Genomic DNA, 19,983 nt, shown 5'->3' with positions numbered 1-19,983 from the left:
ATAAACTGTAACCAAGTTATTTAGCTCTTTATGCAACAGATGAGTCAGTGTTTATTTACTTCTTCTTCGTACACTTTGATGAAAGCAGCAACAGAGTTATGTCATAACTGTTTCACACTGTCTTGCTTTGTCTGCCAGTCTCCACCTGCTCTCCAGACCTGGCTCTGGTTAGAGCTGCTCCACGTGAAGTGTCTGGATCCAGATGACAGACACACACACACACACACTACCCTTAAATGCTCTTGAGGTTAGATTGTTATTCCTGCTTATGGCAGTTTGGGATCTCAGTATTTTTCCCTGTTCTGGACGATGAGAGGGAGGGTGTGAGAAAGAGAGAGAGAGAGGGAGATAAATTGCGAGCGTCCACGTTGGAGCAGTCTCATTCAACAAGTCTAACCATGGAGTTCAGAGGAGTGTGTGTGCTGCTGGGAGTACTACTGCTGGTGAACTGCTCACTTCAGCAGAATCCATCGAGGAAGAAGCCACTGAAAAAAGGTAGATGAAAAAAACACCTGGTGCTTCACAGCCTGTATGAGAAATGACACATTAGAGCAGTTAAAACTCAGTGAAATAAGACTTAACTGTTAATATTTAGTCATTTTTTCATGCACAAAATGTCACACCAGCTGATTTGAATGTTGTTGTGTCACCGGTGTTGTTGGACTCAGACACGATGAAGGACACCGCCATCGAGGAGCTGCAGAAACAGATCAACGACATCAATCAGGAGCTGAACCTTCTCAAGGAGCAACAGGCCCTGCAGTCAGGTACAACTGAGCTTTAAAGGGGTTCACGAAAAAATAATAAGCCTAAGTAGGACTGTGTTATCTAAATGTGGCCCACAAGTGACCCACAGGTCCAGTGGTGTTGAGTTAACCAATTGGCCAGAAGCAAGGCTGGATTATTGATCGCATATTACAGTAATAGCTCTGTTTAACACCTTTGATTTTTTTAAATGTTATATGCAAAACACAGTGTAAATTTAGGTGGATTTTGCACTAAGACCCTGTGTTGTAGAGGCCAAGATCTGGTCTGAAGACTTTATTCTAGTTCATAAAGGGCTCTCATGGTCCCAAGTATTAAATAATTATTCTCATCAAATCACAGCCCAATCATTATCAATGTCCCAAACCAATACAATGTGAATTCTGTGTAGTACATATTATAGCATGCTGCTTTTAGTAGTTATGTCAACAAAAATATCAAGTATCAAGTAATGTCAAGTCTGTAGGCAAAGTTCTCCACTTTCAGGGGGTCATGCTTTTTTTTTAAAGTCCTGCAACTGCAAACATGTCATCTATCTTGTGATTTGCTGTTACAAAAAGGATGATGAAGTGTCATTACTGTTTATTTAACTACGGATAAAATAATCACAGCCCAGGTTTTGCTGGACATTTTTATCTTCAGTGCATCTTTAACGCTATTAAAAGGCAACAGTTGAGTTTTTGATACAACAGCAGACTCATGTTTGTTTTTGTTTTTTTAATGTCTTTTTGGCTCAGACAGTAAGGAACTTTTATCTTAGTTCCTATACAATTAAATTAAAGTTCCTGTTATTAAAACTAACCTTTACTTTACCTCTTTATCCTAAGAGGAAATGATAAAGTATGATGAGTAATATGAGCTGTGAATCAGCTACTGTGGAAACCTACTTCACTGCCTACTCTGTATCTTCTCCACCTGTTAGCTCCACCTCCTCCAACCACAGAGGGTGGCTGAGGAAATGATTCACACTAGCGTAATTTTATAACCACAGCCATACCCAAAGTTTTTATTATCACATTATACGATAGCACAAGTATGATTTTTTTTATATTCTATCTGTGTTTACCTTCGTAATCGATTTTCTATTTGTTTTCTTTGCTGAGGGAGAAACTGTAACCTGATCTAATTTCCTTATGAAATCAATAAACTATTCTGATTCTGCATGTGAACATCAACCACACAATAAAATCGACACATGTAGTTTCTATTGTGGCTGTTTTAATGCCTTTATTTTGTCACTTTTCCAGTGTGGACAGTACACTACATACTCAAACCGACTGTCGAACTAGACACACACAGATAACATGGAGCCTGGTGAAGAGTCTGGGGTCAAAAGGGGTCAAATGCCACTTTTCAGACCCGTGGCCTCCTAACAGGTTAATTACTGTCCACAGCTCAGACTGAGTCAAACTCATGATTAACACTGACCTGCTGAAGTGCACTTAGTCACGCAAGTCAGCAGGCAAGTCACAGTTTATGATCACACATGTGGAGCAGGCGGTGGTTATCACACATAACAAACATTAAACAACACAACAATAACAGAGATTAAACATGGAACATTTAAAAAGGGGGAATTTATTTATTGATTTCGTGACATGACATGAGCTACATTGCTCAGGCACCAGTTATGCATTCAAGTTTTAGCCAGTAGTCTGAATTATGCCTCTCTTAAATCAAAGACACATGGGATACATGTGTAGCTAGTCTTTGAAAATGCAGGTTTTAATGTGGGGAGCACATGGCAAACCGTTTGATCTGCTATTCAAGAACACAAAATGATATCCAGTTGTTCCTGCAAATCCTTTCCGCATCATGTTGTTCATTATCACTGAGGAGTGTTGTGCTTATATCCTGTCTCCAAAAAAAAAGGTGAAAACAGGGACAAGGTGATAACAGGGACACAACAGGATCCCTGATTGTCTCCAAATGGAAAAAATAAAGATGAGACAGTATCTTAATCTTAACATCTCTCTTTTATTTTCCTCTTCAGTCTGTTTGAAAGGCATAAAGATCCACAACAAGTGCTATTTGGCCGACCCACTGAAGAAGCGCTATCACACAGCCAGTGAGGACTGCAACTCCCTGGGCGGCGTCCTGGGCACTCCCGCGTCCAGCGATGAGAACGACCAGCTCCGGGACTACATCCGCCAGAGGCTGGGCCCGGACGAGCAGGTGTGGCTGGGCTTCAACGACTTGACCACCGAGGGCGTCTGGATGGACCAGACCGGCACCAGCATCAGATACAAAAACTGGGACACGTCCAACTCCCGGTCGCCTCAGCCAGACGGCGGCCTGTCCCAGAACTGTGCCGTCCTGTCCGGGGCGTCCCGCGGGAAGTGGACCGACGAGAACTGCCGTGACGAGAAGCCCTCCGTCTGCCAGTTCAACATCGTTTGATCACATTTATTATCAACCATAATCGACTCTGCTCACGGTTATAATAATAGCTGCTTCGTCTGTGTAGCCTACTCTCACTGCTGCAACTCCACTTTGCCTGCTATTTTAAAAAAAGAAAAGAAAAGAGGTTTTAAACCAGTGGTTCTCAGCTAGTTTTGTCTCGCTGTTGATATTTGATCTGGTGATATGTAATTTGCAGCCTTGTGGTCATAAAGTCCAGTCAAGAATAAGCAAGAGATAGTGGGACATCATCTCTCTCTTCTGCAGCTAGTTTCTAGATGTTTCTGAATCTTGTCTTTACATTAAATACAACAAGAAATCTAGTTTTCCAAACATGTACAGGCTTTTAGATGTTCATAATAATTCAGAATACCAGTGCTCCTACAATAAAATATGTGTGGGTGCTGGCACCTTTCACAAATGTAACAACAACACAAAAATGTGTGTAATTTTCCATTATTTCCACATTACAACATTTCAACAGCTCCATGACTCACTGCTGGTTGAGAACCACTGGTTTAAACCCAGGAACCACATCACAACCAACTACTGTACTTTACTAACGGGGAGCCAGAACAATAGAAGTGATATAAGTCCATCTTCATCATCTTCATTCAGAATTATTTCAGTTTGCTATAGTTTTGTATTCTTCAATGATATCTAGGCTGATGTAACCTGAAAATTACCATCAATAAAAAACAAACAAATCCTTTTTTTGTCCAAGCTTCATATTCAAGGAAATGCAGTTATTTGATTTCTTGCACCACCTCTCATATGGTAATATTAACTACAGTCAGCAGTCCTGTGTCTTTCCATAACACAGTGAATCTCATTTGGTTCATCTGCACAGAAAGCATGTCTGTATGCAAACCGTAAAAACAACAACAACAACAACAGGAAATTGCTGCACCACACTTTTGTCCCGGAGCTACAAACATCCTGGAGTCTCCACTGGTCGCCACATATTTCTGTTCAATTCAAAACACAGCGGGATCACCAGCAGCATGTGTCGGATTGTTAACCTTAACTCTCATGCGTTTCCATCCAAAACCCTCTGGCCGATGCTTTTGGTTTTATTCACTCTTCAAAGATGACACCAGGTATTTGAGAAACACTTGATGTAGATTTTTTTTTGCCCCCAGCTACAGGTCGACAGAGGCTCAGCAGATAGAAATTGTTCAATTTCCAAGCACAGCAGGGTCATTTTGAAGGCCCGTGTCATGAGTTGTGGCCCAACTGTGTCTGAAGACAAAACAAAATATCCTCAGGTACTTCCCTTTTCCTTCAAGAACGCCCTGCTGTGATATTATATATAATATAGTGCAACACCAGTAATGTTGCTCCCTTTAAGTTAAAAGGCTCAAAACTGAAACATAAAAGCAGAAATGTGAACTGTGCCGTGCGCAGCTGCAAGAAATGTGATGCAACTATGTAAACCTGGCGTCCGCATTCATTGTTTCCAGTAACACACACACTTCTCCATGGTAAACAGTGGCTACTGTCTCCGCAGGCTGCTGCCTGCTCCTCCAGTCCACACCCTGAGCCACTCTGTTTTTTATGGCCGGAGTTCCTGCGGTTGAAAATAGTTTTCACCCCACGAAAGGTCAGTGTTTCAGCACAAGAGGGAAAATCAAATGTCACTGTCTTCAGCAGCGTGTGATGGCAGCCAGTACCTCAAGAAGTAAACCAAACATTTTACCTAGAATTTATTTCAAAAGAAAACTAAACTGTATTTACAAGTAAAGAGAAAACAAATCTCTTCCAAAAAAACAAAAAACTAAATGATATAAAACAACTTTTAAAAACAAACACCAGAGGTACTTTTATCATCGTGCTGGCTCCTGCATCCATCACATGGTCCATAATTGAATAAAACTACACACATAATTCAATAAAGGAATATAGTCCAACATTTTGGGAGATGTGATCCTGCTTGTTACTGAATAAACTAAGAGGTGCTGTAGGTGATTGTGTCCTGATTCCAACCGATATGCTAAGCTGAGCTAACCAGCAGCTGGCAGTGGCTTTATATATCTGCTACACAGATGAGAGGTCGGAATCAAACTTCCTGTTAAACTCTCTCCAATAAGGACGCAATCTTGTGTTTCCCAAAATGTCAAACTACTCCTTTAACGAGGAGGATCACTGCTTCTACTGTTGAAGCTGAAGAAATAAGCGAGTCCTCCTGACAAAGATGATGAAAACCACGTTAAAAGTTAATCGCTGAGTCACTGATCACACAGAAGTTCGTATCCGTCCAGACCAGACAAGTCTGAACTCCCTACAACGACTCCTCTAAGGTCGGCGGCTGTGGCTCCATGTCGACTCCAGAGAGCCTGATTGTGTTCATGTCCCCCGTGCTCTTGAACGTGTACAGCTCATTGTCCACCATCCTGCGGTCCTGGAAGCCGAGGCTGTCCTGCCGATCGATGGGCGTGCGCGGACGGGACGGGATGAACGTCTCGGAGGGGTCCAGGAACGTCTTGTACTGGTCCGTCTCGGGCTCTGGATCTGGCTCTTTGATCACAGGCAGCTGTCCGTCAGTGGGGCCGGTGAATGTTTTATAAGAGTCCACCTGCATCCCCGCCGGGTAGTGGTCCTGGGAGCTGTCGCCGTAGGTGGAGTCACCCAGCAGGTGTCCGTACACCATCATCTCGTCTATGGAGTCGTAGACGTGGGAGTTGTTTTCGGGTCGGTTTTTGGTGAAGTGTCTGTCCCCCGGGCGGAAGAAACTTCCTTTGCCAATGTAGATGGACGACTCCTTGCTTGTCCGTTCTTTTTTCTTTTTCCTGTTGAGCACAGAGCGGAAATAATAAGAAAGAGTCGTCAAAAGAAGCCAATCACAGGTCATGGACTTAAAGGGATAGTTCAACATTTTGGCAAATTGGCCTATTGCTATAATCACTATAGTCATAGCAGTAGGTTCGTTACCTTTAATTGTCGGTGCAAGCTGTTTTTAGAACGGCGGAGCAGAGCCGTGAGCTGCTCAGAGCTACGCTACGGAGGCTAATGGGATTTCTTGGTTTCCCTCATCAAACTCATCAAATACACAATCCAACAACTCCAAAACGCTCTGGTGGACAAGTTGTGACCTGCACATTCACCACGCTATGAGATAATAACGGAACGTTATGAGACGGAGTTGTTTTGTTGAATGTTGAATGATGATGTTAAATCATCATAGCCAATGAGAGGCATCAGAAATCATAAGAATGTTGATAACTGACTTTAACTATAAAGTTTTTTTAAGTTGACAAGTAGAGGTGAAAGTGAAGGATGTGGCAAAAGTCAGATTCATTGGCCTCATAAGTACTGGCCCAGATGTTTTGATCACATTGTTACAGTTGCGCTCACCTTAAGATGCAGCACACTGCAGCCAGCACTATCAGCAGAAGCGCAAGAGCTCCTACTGTCCCAGCGATGATGGCTGAAGTATCTATGAATAAGAAAAAAAAACACTGGTTTACTATGGTTTATAAAGTAAGTAAGTAGATTTTTTTAGTGCATATGAAAGTGCTTTCTTACTGATTTTGCTCTGCAGAATGATTTTGGTCACTGCACCAAAGTGTCTCTCCTCTGGGATACAGTTGGACATGTTGAGAAAGAAACTCTTTGAGACCAGTAAGTCCTCCGCCTTCTCGTCCTCCCGCCGGCTCATGAGCTCCTCCTCGTGCCCCAGCAGCTTCACGATGATGGCCGTGTGGCGCACGAGGCATTTGGGTTGGCTGACGTTGACAAACTGCACTTGCGCCTGGTAGTAGCTCGGCACATTGACGATCCAGGACACGGTGGAAGACGGCTTCATCCCCTCGGGCCAGTTGGGCGTGGCCAGCAGGGTCGGAGACGACATCCTCGGGTCGACTCTGTAAATAATGGTCTCTGAAAAAGGGGACGGAAACAATGCTGAGTGACAGTTACTTGTGTCCTGTGTCTCCAGCAATCGTGGTACAACAGCGCCCCTGTGTGGAACTTTAAAGTAAAGTGAATACTTCACCAGGCCGTGATTACAGAGGACAATGATGATTTGTGAATTCTTATTATGTGTATTTTTAAATAGAGTAGGTTTTATGCTACTATATATAATACTGGATATTTTGAAATATTAATATTTGTGTCACATGATCTACCACTGATCACTGAATATCAAGAACCGGGTGAACCTTTAAAAGCATGCACCTGTTGCAGAACATATGAGTGATTATATATGACCACGGTTAATATGACGGCCATTTTTAGTATTTTCTGAAGTGTTTGAGCCATAACTGATGATTTTTTTCTTCAGATTAAAGAAAAGTAGAATGATCAGAGCTGTAGCTCCTCAGTGTTTTACCTGGGATCTCCGGGCTGAAGCTGACATTCAGTAAAGGCCCTCTGGTCTTGTTGAAGTTCTTGGCCGTGGCTGTGACCGAGACATTGGCGTGCACCTGAATTTTCTGGATGGTTCCATTGTAGCAGAAATCCCCTAAAGAAAACCCATCCAGCTCCGCCACGTGCAGCGAGACGGACTGATTACACACCTGGCCGGGGATGGACTGCTGGAAGCTCCCTGTGGGCGACAGCAGGTCCACCGTGCCGTCCATAGGGATGTTGACGTGCCAGGTGTAGCTGTGGAGGGGCATCCGCAGACAGGAGTCCAGTGTGGGCACGGTGAGGAGACTCGAGGAGCACTTCGCCACATTTTTACAATCTGGTAATAAAAAATAATAAAGATTGGGAATATTAAGTTTCTAAACTGAAGGAAAAGCCCAAAGGATGAATATAAAAGACACATTTTTAGACAATTAACAGATCAGACACTGTAACTCTTTCACGTCTTTAACATCTTATCTCTTCTTATTGTGTTTTCATATTTTATTGCTGTTGTTTTTTTTGTTTTTTTGCATAACATTGATTCAATAAGTCAGTTTTTTAAAACTTATTATGATATTTATCAGCATTAGTTTTACCTGGTCTCATTTTTCTTTAAAGCACTTTGTTATTCTTATTATTTTCTAGTAGTAGTAGTAATAGTAACATTACTATTTGTGATAGTAGTATTAGTACTTATAGCTAGTAGTAGTAGCAGTAGTAATGGTATTCCTATTATTAATGGTAGGTAAAGGGCTGGTTATGTTCCCTTAGCTCTAAGACTGCAAACAGATAGAAACAAAGAGCCCGGCTCTAGTCAAAGGTTTATATTTACTGTGTAAACATGAGAGTGGTGTCAGTCCTCTCATCTAATATTTGGCAAACAAAGCAAATACGCATATCTGCCAAAATATTGCACCATTGTTTTAAGATCTATAAATAGACATGACATGATAATGGATAACGATAGATGCTGGCCATGAAAAGACAGTGAGAAGAAAACATTAAAAAGCTACAGCAGTTGTAGTTTTTCATGAATATACAAATAAATAATCATCTTACCAATGACTGTACTGGCTGTCAGACGCACGTCTTCATTCGGACAGTCGAGGAAGGAGAGGCTGGCCTTGGTACCTGCTGCTACGTTTATCTTCTTTTCGACCTTGGACGCAACGCTCATCTCACAATACGGATCAGAACCCACTTTCTCGATCTGCACAGACACTCCTGGACGTTTGGTTAGATCCACCGTGCACAGAACTGAAGAGGAAATACAACATGGAGGGATCATTTGAGTTTTCATCCTGACTTTTGCTTTTATTTTGACAGAATTTTATCAAAATCCTCCTAAATCAAAAAACGTCTTAAGTCTTTTTCTGTGTCATCTCAAATACGCACACCATTATAACTTAGCAAACTGATATCACAGACAGGAATCAACAACAGTACATTCACACGGAGGTTACGGTTGACTTTCTTCTGAGATTTTTTTGACTGCTGTGAAAACAAGGAATCTGGTTTCTCCAGATACCTACACCACAACGCAGTAAAAGTAGCACCAGAGCAGAAAGAAGAGGAACTTGCACAAGGCAATGCACTCTGGTATTTAAAATAATCAAATCAAAACTGAAACAAGAGTCTGGAGGTTTGATTTTTGCCCAACTCAATGTAAATGTGAATCTACTGGATTGAGATAATATAAGACTCAGCACTGTACCTGGATGTCCACTCCTCATTACAGAGACTCTGTAGTTCAAAGTTAGTCCCTTGAGTGTCGTGTTGGTTTTACAGTTCTTGAGCACCATGTTGAAGTTGCCCTGCTGATGCTGCGGCTGAGGATCCGTCAGAGTCAGTTTAGTCGCCTTCTTCTCCTTCTTGTACTCCACCTCCACGTCCCCGCTGAGGCACTCCGGGGCCGTGTGATCACGAAAATGCATCGAGTAGTTGTGCATGCCGGGCACCGTAAAGTCCCACTGCATCTGCTGTTGGTCGGGGAAATCAGCGGGGTAGCTGGCTGTGATGAAGTCAGTGTCTGATACACCTCGGGGCAGATTGACTTTCACTATGGCCACCACTGGATGGACACAGGGAGAGAAGTTGTGGTTAGAAACATTCACAGGGAGTGATTTACATCTCTAATTATATGTACCAAACACCTGAAGTGTTCAGTTAATTCTCTTTGAAAATGTTGGGGATTATTCTTGAATACTGAAAATAAACAAACAAAACAAAAAGAAAATAGTTTGCTGGGAGTAAAGAAGAGTGAGCTAATGACAAATGTCCATGTGTCCTCTCTGTACAATGTACTACAGTTCAACAGAAACATGGTACTAATCTAAACTAACTAACTACTCTTCATCCTTTGGTTTTGTTCATGTTTAACTGTAAGATATCTGTTGTGTCGTGGTGTCCACCATTTGTCACGACATAGAAATAAAAACATTAACTTACTGCTGGTCTCTGGCCCGACTTTGAGTTTGAAGTCAACAGGGTTGAGCTTGGCGTCCCCGGGCACCAGCAGAGACATGCGGCCTTTGTACCGAGCCAGGATCGTCGTCACGGTTCCCCCTTTGCAAAAGGTCCCAATGGTCGCCGGGCCAGTGCGCAGATAGGTGACAAGAGCGTATGTGTGCTGATCAGGACAGGTCTCCTCATTGGGAATCTGTCGCATTCCTGGCTCTGGGAAGTCCAGTTGAAAAGCTCGAGTGGAGACAACCTTTAGGTCCCAGGTGAAAGTCCGGTTGAATTCTGGAAACAGTGACGACTCGGCCTGAACAATGTCACCAGAGCACGAGGTCTCGGTACAGTCTGGAGTAAATAGAGTCAAAGAGCACATACAAGAGATTTATGTTGACAACTATTCACTTGACAGCATTGTTAAAGCAGAAGTAAGTGATATATTTGTGTTAATATAAGTCTTAAATAGTTATATCTTCCGACAGCAATCACTTACATAGAGTGTTTGGACCGAAACACAGGTCTGTCAGTCACTCTGCTCTGCTCTGAGCCGAAGAGAAAACATTTCGTATCCTACAGTTTTTATCCAATGAGGAGAGAGAACAGCATGCAGGGCTGTGTGTGCAGCCAAGGGACGCCGTGAATGTGGCGACGTAGGGACGAGGACTGTTATGGTCCGTTCAAGGAAACTCGTAGACTCGTGTTTTTCCGTCCTGTGAAGTTGTATCAGTTTGATCTGGTACGAGTTCACGGGTCGGAAGTTACGAGTGGCCGTTATAGTGACTTTCACAGGTAAAACAGGTCGGAAAAACACGAGTGGGTTGCCTGGAACGCTACAAAGTCGTAAGTTGTGACTTGAAGCTGTAATTTACGATTTCAAAAGCCTGCCTCGAACGCAGCATTAGCGAAAATGACCGGATCGCTTACTTCTGCTTTAAAGCATAAAAGAGTTGAAACAATCAAATCAACCAGTTTCTACAGCGTTATCAAGATTATTAACTGCAGACAAAGTATCAAAATGTTACCGATTTCTCTGTTGATCTCCACAGTGAAAATATCCTGAGGTTGAGGGCAGGTGAACTCCACGGACGTGTTGCGAGGATCAGTGATTCTGAGAAACCTTTGGCTACATATCTGTTTGGGCGCCTCGTCCACGCACACGCTGCAATCTGGCTCGTCCGCCACTCTGCTGATGATAATGATGGTGTTGGGGTCAGGGGTCACGGACATCATTCTGCTAGCTAAAGAGGAAAGTGGGACAACAACAACACAATGGTCACACCAACGAGCCCAGACGTCTTGGTTAGTTAAGTCAAAATGAACAGGTAAAAAATATTGCACGTCATTATGGAATAAATCAGTGAGAACGGGCAGCAGAAATAGGCGAACATCCAATGAGAGCGTGTTATTATGCTGAAGTCAGTATTTAGCTTAATGCTAAGTGCAGCCTCACGAAGGAGCCCTCCACACTGTGTTATGCTTATCAGTTATGTTATTTACTTGACTTTGATAAGATTTCTTTTCAAGATTTAATGTTATTTTGATTTTGTTTTTATGTTTTTTTTTTATATTTGGCCAGGGAGAACAAATTAATTTCAGTTTTTATACTAATTCTAGCTCTTTTACAGTTCTTTGTCCCGGTCAATAAACAATAAGTAACTAAATTAAATCATTAGTTGACTGTGGTTTACCCTACTATGAAAAATTACACCTACTGTTGGCTGTCTATATTTTTTTTATCGTTAGGAATATCTTTGATGATTAATAGAACAAGCTCTTACCTCTTGGTGCTGCTTTGACATTGAATAACTTCCGGTCCAGTTCTCCGTCTTTTGGCACCTCAACAGCCACGGTCGTCTTTCCGAGCAGATCCAGATGAGACACCGTCCCACCTTTGCAGTAGCTGCGAGTTTTGACTGTTCCGTCACTCTTTGTTGTACTGACTGAGTACTGAAGGCTGTCTTTACACGTTTCTGCTCCAGATATCTCCTTCAGTCCACCAGGGAAGTCCAGAGTTAACACCGTCCTCTCTGGGACACTGATGTCCCACGTTAGCGATCTTTTGAAGTCCTTCAAAGGGTTGGGGTCGATTTCTCCTGCAGCAGGAGTGCAGGAGGTCTTGGTGCATTCTGCAGTAGATAAAATGATAAACGTTTGAATTTTACACAGTTTCAGAAGTAAAAGCATTATTCATTCATGAGGCTGGTAAGTGATGCGGTCTCCATGGCTCTCACCGATCTTCATCGTCATCTTCACATTGTACATTTCCTGAGGTTTGGGGCAGCTGAACTCCAGCGAGTGTTTTTCCACTTTGCTCAGTGTCTGCTCTGTTGGGTTGCAGTTCGGAGCGGAGCCGTCGAGGGTGCAAATGTCACACTCTGGGCCCTGAGCATCCCGGGTAAACACCACAGTCGTGCTGGAAGTAACAGCTAAATCCAACTTCCTGCCCTCTGAAGGGGGAGAAAAGCGGAGTGAGGCAGAAACTCGGACTGAGTTACACAAGTTAAGTCCTTCCTAAGGTTTTTGTTATTTGCTAGTATCAAAATAATTTACTAAACTGGGCGCCACCATTAAAACTTAAGGGAAAAGTTCAACAATTAGAGAGTTTAATGAGAAAATGACATATTACTGTCATGCGTGTGAGTTAAATTTGAAGTTAATATCAGAAACTGGTGAATAAAGTGTCGAAAACATACAAACAGGTAAAGTCTAATCACTTCATTCTTGAGTCCAAATTAACCAAAATCTAATTGCCTATGCCTCAAGTCTACATTTGTGTTAAATTTGAAGAAGTTCCTTCAAAGTGTTGCTGAGATATGGAATAGACACAAGGATGTAACATGCCAAAGAAAGAAACTGTATTTTGCCATTGTAGTGGTGACTAATGTCTATACAAGAACTAGTGTCTGTGGTGCAAACTATTACTTCACTGATATTTAGAGCTGCTGGTACAACAAGCTGATTTAAAAGAAATACAAGACTCAATATTCAGTCATTTTTCTTACTTATAGGTCCAGCGGAGACCTGAAACAGCACAGGCTTCACCTGAGCCTTTGGTTTAACTTGCAGGGACACAGCAGCTTGGTTGGGCAGGTCTAAACGAGTCACAGAGCCGCCGCCTTGACAGTACTGAGTCCGAACCTCGCCGCTGGTCTCGGTCGTGACCACCAAATACTGAAATCCATCAGCGCATGGTTGTGATGTCTCGACCAGTCCCTCCCCGAGGACGTCCAGACTCACAACCGTCTTCTCCGGTGCCTTCAGCTGCCAGGTGAAGGTCCTGGTGAACTCTGTGAGGAGGGACGGTTGAGTTTCCGCTGTCGTAATGCTGCAGGCGTCCTTCGTACACTCTGGAGTATGATTAAGAACAAGAAAAGAGGGAGAAATTGATTTAATAATTTTATTTCTGTTTTATAAAAAGAACCATAGTGCTTCTGTTATTTAGATTTTGATGTGAGTTCAATTAAGTCATTAGGGATTAAATAAAGATGACTGTTTCTGAGTAACTGGCCCCTGACAACAATATAAAGAAATTTGTTTCGTGAAAAACTAATTTGAAGCTAACCAAGAAAGCTACACATAATTTATCAAAATCTCTTTGTGTGTCATAGGAGATGTTTAATGCACAAATGAAAGTGGCTTCATGATGGGTAAGCATAGGCATTAGTTATTTGTTATGGTATCTGGGTGGATCAATCTTGTTTGAAACATAAAGCCTCTTCAATTCTCTCTATTTTAAGATCCCAATATCAATGTGACAACAGCTGCTTATTCTATAACAAGCATCACAGACTCTGACAGAATAACTCTGACATTTTCAGTAAACATTAAGAGACCAAGATCACAACAGTCATGACCAGTAACCACTTCATTTTGAGTACCGGTATGTGGTTTTCAGGTTTGTGCCCATCGCTTCCTTCTAACCAGCACTGTACCGTGAAGACTCAGTACATTTGAATATACAAACACTGAGACCTGTGAAGTGTTTACTGTGCGTTATCAACAACACACCAGCTGCACACTCACCAACAGCATGAGTAATTGTGACCGTGTAAGATTGTTCAAGGGGCTGGGAGCAGTTAAACAGCAGCTTTGTGTCCACTTCGGGCGTCAACGTGATGGAGGAGGAGCAGGACGTCTCGGTGTCGTTCACCCCGCTGACTGTACACACGGCGCACTGATCCAAAGGCAGAGCAGTGGACACCGTCACCTCCGAGCCTTTGTTTGGCCGCACCACCGTCTGCAGGCAGTCTGAGGAAACAGATCAGAGGATTAGCCGGAAAGATGCTGTAAAACTGTGACCAGTAATATCAGGATGGGATTTCTGAGTAAATTGAAGCATTATTAACAACACTGTCAGCGGCTTGAGTGCATGCTTAGACAGATTCTCCGTATGTGGACATGGGTTATTAATTTCTGCACCGCAAACGCATTACTCATCCAAAAAACACAAATCAGATTTACATATCCTGTATGGAATGATCCAGCTGATAAATTGATCCACACAGGAACTTCATTCACAACTGTTTATGATAATCAATTTATCCTCACTCGACATCCTCTCCTCCATATTAGTGGTACTGTCATGACATTTTGTACAGATATTCATTGTTCACCTCTGACTTTTCATCCATTTGTCTCCAACAGGTTGTACTTTTAATTTGTGTACAGACTTATAGTTTAAGTGCTATCTATGATCTGGTTTCAGTTGTTTAAATGTAGAGAATTACTGCTTTTGGTTGCATAATGTGAATGTAAAACACGTATCTTTGGGTTTTGGACTGAGGTTCAGACAACAAGACCTTTTTAGAGATGACCTCGGGCTGGAAAAAAAACTGATTCCAAACAAATTCCTTTCACATTAATCAGTGATTTTAAAAAAAACTATTAGTTGAAGCCCTTTAAAACAGAGAAAGGGAGTGATCTGATAAGTGAAGGGTTTGTTCAAACACAGGGTTCAGTTCAACACCTCTGCAGTATTTAGGTCAGAGAAGAGACCAAAAACACACAAACAGCTTTCTGTTTGTTGACACAGCGCTTCCAGGCACACCTATCCAAACCAAAGCTATTTAATTAGATTCTCATTGTAGTGAGTCATAGGCGTAAGAACAGGAACAGGAAGGAGGGGGTTGCATTAAAACTAAAACTGATTATATCAGATTCTGCTTTGGTAAATGCAAAGTTCTCCTACTGAAGAACTTATTCATATGCAGCCTTATCCGTTTACAATCTCAGACAAAAGTAGTTCCTCTGTAACTTCATACGTCAGCACAGGTGAACACACAGTAACCTGCAGCATTAGTTCGCTATATGTGCCTGGTTTGGTCACCTTTGTGGTTTCACTGCGGCGGATAGGAGTGGAGCGGAGTGGATAAATTATTGTCTGACCCATATCAATACTTTAATTATAGAGGTAATTAAATGGATGAGTCCAATGGACGAGTTTGAAGCACACGCATCACTTCATTGCGTTTTAATAGGTGCAGAGGACTAATGTTTGGACACAGTGCGTCTTCATCAGAGTCAAAACTTTAATTAGTTAGACTTATATACATGTATATCAATGAAACGTAACAAGGAATTGTAGAATAGAAACAGGAAAAAATATGTCCACATAGGCATGTCCATACACACACACCTGCACAGCTACAAACACACACAAGAACTTGAATAACTCCATACACAAATATTTACTCTATGAAGGCTTTCAGTATGCTGCACTTCTTATAATATTATTTACTTTCAGCAATATGACTTCTTCTATATCGTATGTTCCATTGCATCAAACACAGCATTAAGTTAAATGTATTTCTAAAAGGTCACATAATCTATTCTGAGTGATATTTTCCCCTGGAGGCATTGAACAAAACCTGCCTTCCCACGGCATGGCTGTCTGGATCATCTGCAGCTCTGCATTTCAGGGCAATTTATATAGTATGGGATTCAAATCAGATTTATAATGTAAAAACTTAAAGGGCATCATATTTATACATCATGATGTCAGTGAAGTTTACATTCAATACAGAGTGGTGCTTGAAATGCGTAGGAGGCTGCACTGACATAAAAAATAAACTATAGGAGCTCACAACTTGAACTTACAAGACCTTTGAAAGAAGCGTATAACAGTATAGCAGAATTAACATGAACTGTATTGTCTATATGGGACTCCCTGTGATAGTAAACAGTGGGTGTGTTTGGGGATGGCACAGAGTTCAAGAAGTCATACTTAGTAGCAGAAGAGGAAATTTCCACAAAATACTCGGAGGGAGAATAAATTCACCACCGTGCTGACAACTTCTGTCTCAAAGTGATTTAATTTTTTGGGGGAAAAGTGCTGGAGTTTAAAAAAAAGTGATGAAACTCCTGCCAGATCCACAGCTCAGCAGCAGATTGCTGGTCAATCATTAATGAAGCTATGATGGATTCATGCCTCCAGGAAGCTCCATAAATGCCTCATAAACCTTTTGAAAATGGAGGTCTAGAAGTCAGGGCTCAGACTTATTTTGCTCAGACCGACTCTGAAAATGTGCTTGCAGCCTTTCATCTCCACTGTAATGTCGCCTTAATGTCTTCTGCTATCTGCTGATTTATGGACACAGCACTTTAAACACTGCTCACTTTATCCAGAGTGCTTCACACACACACATACACACACGCACGCACGCACGCACAGGACAGGAGTGCTTCTCTGCATTTCACCGAGCAGCATGCACTTATCACGGTCTAAACGATTTGGCACAAACTAACGAAGCCACAACTCAATATCAGGGCGTTTTATAGTGATTTAATGTCTCCTACTAAATCTAAAACTGAGAAAATAAATAAAGCAAGAAAAAACAAAATAGAAAACCAAACAATAACTTATTACATATATTGCTCGCTGAGATAAAACATCATGACATTTCTCACCTGCTGCCTCGAAGATTGTTAGAAATAAAACTCCCAGGAGCGCACAGGTCTCGCAGAGCCGCATCTTTACAAACAGGTGGATCCTCCTCTTGGTGCTTTTTTAAGAAAAATACAAAAAATACCCCAAAAATAACATAAAAAATCTCGAGATTAGAAAAAGGAAAAGCAGCTCTGGTGGTGTCTCTCAAACACACCGATGCATTTCCACTCGCATTGCAACAACAGCCTCGGCGCTGACAGCCACTTCCTGCTCCACATTACCTGTGTGTGAGTGCAGCGGCGCGGAGGGCGTGGCCCCACAGGTGGTTTACGGTTACCTGTCCAAACTTGACGGGTGAGCAGCAGGATCAGGTCCTGCCGTTTTTTTTACCCAACGCGCCGAAAAAAGCCCTGCAGAGCTCGACACAACATCCAATAAAGACTTGATCAGACTTATGATAAGATGAGTCCCTGTGTGAGTCCCCTCGCTGGGGCACAATGGGCGCCCTATTTATACAGACCCGGACATGCCAAGGATTGTTGGCATGATGCTGTGTATCCCCAAAATGAAGCAGGGGAGGGTGTGGAAACAGCTTAAAGCACAAATTCACAGTGGCTGTTGTGTACATCAGAAACTAGTAAGTATAGGGCTTTTTAATATAATCACAATGCAATTAAGAGGATATTAAATTAGGTCCTTAAAGGAAAAATTGCTAATGACAGTATAAATGAGCAATATGTTCACGTTTAAAAACCAGGCCAGCTGCATTTGTCTCTGTAAAGTGATGATGAAAATGTGATTATGAGTGTGTATGAGGTTGATGTGTGCTCACAGATCCTCTCTGGGAATAACACTCCCATGTTGCAGAGGCTCCCTCCTGCCTCCACATGTCTCATGACGCAGACATTCCTGTTCAGAAACATACCTGAGGGCAAGACCACTCACAAAACACATTTCTGTTACATTTCTAAATACTTGAGCTGTTTGTTACCTAATTGATTTTACTTTCACTTAGAAAAGGTCTAAAATCGACCTAAAATCAAAGGTCACAGCTTGCAGTTTAACCCCACATCCTCGTTGGTCTCAAACTTAAAGTGCAGCTTTAAACAATAAAAATGAGAGTAGAAAAGCTGAGAAAAGGGGGTGAAAGGGTAAAAGCTGTTATGTGTCTGCATCTTTTTGTCTTTGGGAGCACTTTGATCTGTGAAACAGAAGCACACACACACTCGCATTTATTCAAAGCACAAGTGACACCGAGTGTGTTTTTTTGCTGAACCAGTCTGACAGCCTGCAGAGTGGGCGGTGAGCTGCAGCTTCAGTGTCCTAACAAGGGATCTCAGTGAAGACTCAGCAGCTGTCACTCCCCACCCCCCCCAGTCCCCCCCTCCTCCCATGTTACTGTGGGTCCACACAGCAGCCAAACATGTGCTGCAGTCAGACCGCCATGAGTCTGCGGGATTTCATGACCAATGAACAGAGGCTTTGTCTTATCAGATATAAAGCATTTAACTCAGAGCTAACCCTGTGTTAATTGTCAGTTCTGATAGAGATGTTGTGGATCGGGTGATAATTGGAAATATGTTGTGACTTGATTGAAATGAAAAGGGCAAAGATTGTGAAATGCTTGTCATCCCTCGTTTTTATCATCATCCCCCTTTGTGTTTTTTTTTTTTTTAAACTACACTTATTGTGGTATAAATAAAAATCGAATGAATCAAACTATTAAGTTTCATCTTTGGTATGAGCAGGTTCACACAAGGACCAGCATTTACCATCGCATAGGCTACTAGTTACTTGGGTGGGTCTGGGTCAGGAGTTTCTAAAGTGAAGGAACAGGCCACATGAGGGCAGTAACATTTGTGCCACACTGTTCACTACAGAATGAACTATATTGTACATTATTGACAGGGTGTAATTTTGTTATTTTTAATTTGTTTCGTTTATATCATTATTTTCATGTGAATTTGAGCACTGTTACAGCAATTTCCTGTGGAGGTGAAGGATTAATAAAGTGATTCTGATTCTGATTCTATGTCAGTGTGTGTATTATTACGTTGATGGTCATGTTTTGTTGACAGTCTTTATCTCTCCATTGAGACAATAAAGACTAATCTAATCTGATCAAAGGTTTGATATATATGTCAATCATATATGATAAATGATACTGAACTGTGTGGAGCCGCCCAACATTAACTGTGCGTGGAACAGAAAAAACCTTAGAAACTCTGTGCTAGCCTTGGAAAATTGTATCTTTTCTTTTTAATTATTTGATAGAAATAACTTTAAAGCAGAAGTAAGTGATATATTTGTGTTAATATAAGTCTTAAATAGTTATATCTTCCGACAGCAATCACTTACATAGAGTGTTTGGACTGAAACACGGGTCTGTCAGTCCCTCTGCTCTGCTCTGAGCCGAAGAGAAAACATTTATCGCATCCTACAGTTTTTATCCAATGAGGAGAGAGAACGGCATGCAGGGCTGTGTGTGCAGCCAAGGGACGCCGTGAATGTGGTGACGTAGGGACGAGGACTGTTATGGTGCGTTCAAGGAAACTCGTATTTTTCCGACCGTGAAGTGGTACCAGTTCGATCTGGTATGAGTTCACGGGTCGGAAGTTACGAGTGGCCGTTGTAGTGACTTTCACCGGTAAAACAGGTCGGAAAAACACGAGTGGGTTGCCTGGAACGCTACAAAGTCGTAAGTTGTGACTTGAAGCTGTAATTTACGATTTCAAAAGCCTGCCTGGAACGCAGCATTAGCGAAAACGACCGGACCACTTACTTCTGCTTTAATTTCTGAGAGTTTAACGACATTACTGTGACCCAGGGCTAAAGATGGAGATAACAGCCATTTTTAATGAGAAATGACAGATCCAGCACTCTCACTTATCTGAACACTGGGTGTGAAATATATATCAGTCGGTCATGCTTGTTGCCACCCACTCCACACTGGAGGAGTCAGTGGGTCTAAAGACTCGTCGCCCCCACAGACAGACAGACCAAAAGCACTGAATGCAACACCCATAAACCCAGATAGCAGCTCCTCTTTCAGCTGTCTGCGCTGCACACAAAATTAGACCTCAGGCAGTTGTACTGTAGCCTCCACGAGGAAAAGACAGCTGGGA

General features: G+C 42.2%; 2 protein-coding genes across 2 annotated transcripts; one reads left to right on the top strand and one right to left on the bottom strand.

The window, feature by feature from the left end:
* The first annotated feature begins 266 nt into the window (after positions 1-266).
* LOC146978548 (tetranectin-like) lies at positions 267-3,274 on the top strand. The gene is made up of 3 exons (XM_085791290.1): positions 267-495; positions 669-767; positions 2,759-3,274. The coding sequence occupies exons 1-3, from the start codon at positions 399-401 to the stop codon at positions 3,163-3,165; spliced, it is 603 nt and encodes a 200-aa protein (XP_085647416.1). The 5' UTR covers positions 267-398; the 3' UTR covers positions 3,166-3,274.
* Positions 3,275-4,856: 1,582 nt separating this feature from the next.
* cdcp1b (CUB domain containing protein 1b) lies at positions 4,857-17,146 on the bottom strand. Its single transcript, XM_085791289.1, has 13 exons — positions 16,879-17,146; positions 13,996-14,220; positions 12,975-13,319; positions 12,204-12,419; positions 11,751-12,098; positions 10,995-11,210; positions 9,964-10,320; positions 9,230-9,586; positions 8,575-8,772; positions 7,496-7,852; positions 6,691-7,044; positions 6,520-6,601; positions 4,857-5,954 (listed from the first exon to the last, which is right to left on the bottom strand). Exons 1-13 carry the CDS (start codon positions 16,940-16,942, stop codon positions 5,447-5,449), a joined length of 3,627 nt encoding a protein of 1,208 aa, XP_085647415.1. The 5' UTR covers positions 16,943-17,146; the 3' UTR covers positions 4,857-5,446.
* Between the last annotated feature and the right edge of the window lie 2,837 nt (positions 17,147-19,983).

The sequence above is a fragment of the Trachurus japonicus genome, chromosome 11 (genome assembly GCF_045865225.1).
Source record: "Trachurus japonicus isolate A0001 chromosome 11, Traja_1.0".
In the NCBI taxonomy this organism is placed as follows: Eukaryota; Metazoa; Chordata; class Actinopteri; order Carangiformes; family Carangidae; genus Trachurus; species Trachurus japonicus.
The sequence above is the reverse complement of the archived record's forward strand: the minus strand, read 5'-3'. Positions and strand labels throughout refer to the sequence as shown.

What these genes read in the sequence shown, in the direction of transcription:
- LOC146978548 (XM_085791290.1), top strand. Translation starts at nt 399, where the DNA reads ATGGAGTTCAGAGGAGTGTGTGTGCTGCTGGGAGTACTACTGCTGGTG. An exon ending in GAAGAAGCCACTGAAAAAAG is followed by an intron (nt 496 to 668) that starts GTAGATGAAAAA and finishes TGTTGGACTCAG; the next exon opens with ACACGATGAAGGACACCGCC. An exon ending in GCAACAGGCCCTGCAGTCAG is followed by an intron (nt 768 to 2,758) that starts GTACAACTGAGC and finishes TTTCCTCTTCAG; the next exon opens with TCTGTTTGAAAGGCATAAAG.
- cdcp1b (XM_085791289.1), bottom strand. Translation starts at nt 16,942, where the DNA reads ATGCGGCTCTGCGAGACCTGTGCGCTCCTGGGAGTTTTATTTCTAACA. An exon ending in AACAATCTTCGAGGCAGCAG is followed by an intron (nt 14,221 to 16,878) that starts GTGAGAAATGTC and finishes CTGTTTCCTCAG; the next exon opens with ACTGCCTGCAGACGGTGGTG. An exon ending in GCAGTGTGCTGCATCTTAAG is followed by an intron (nt 5,955 to 6,519) that starts GTGAGCGCAACT and finishes TGTGCTCAACAG; the next exon opens with GAAAAAGAAAAAAGAACGGA.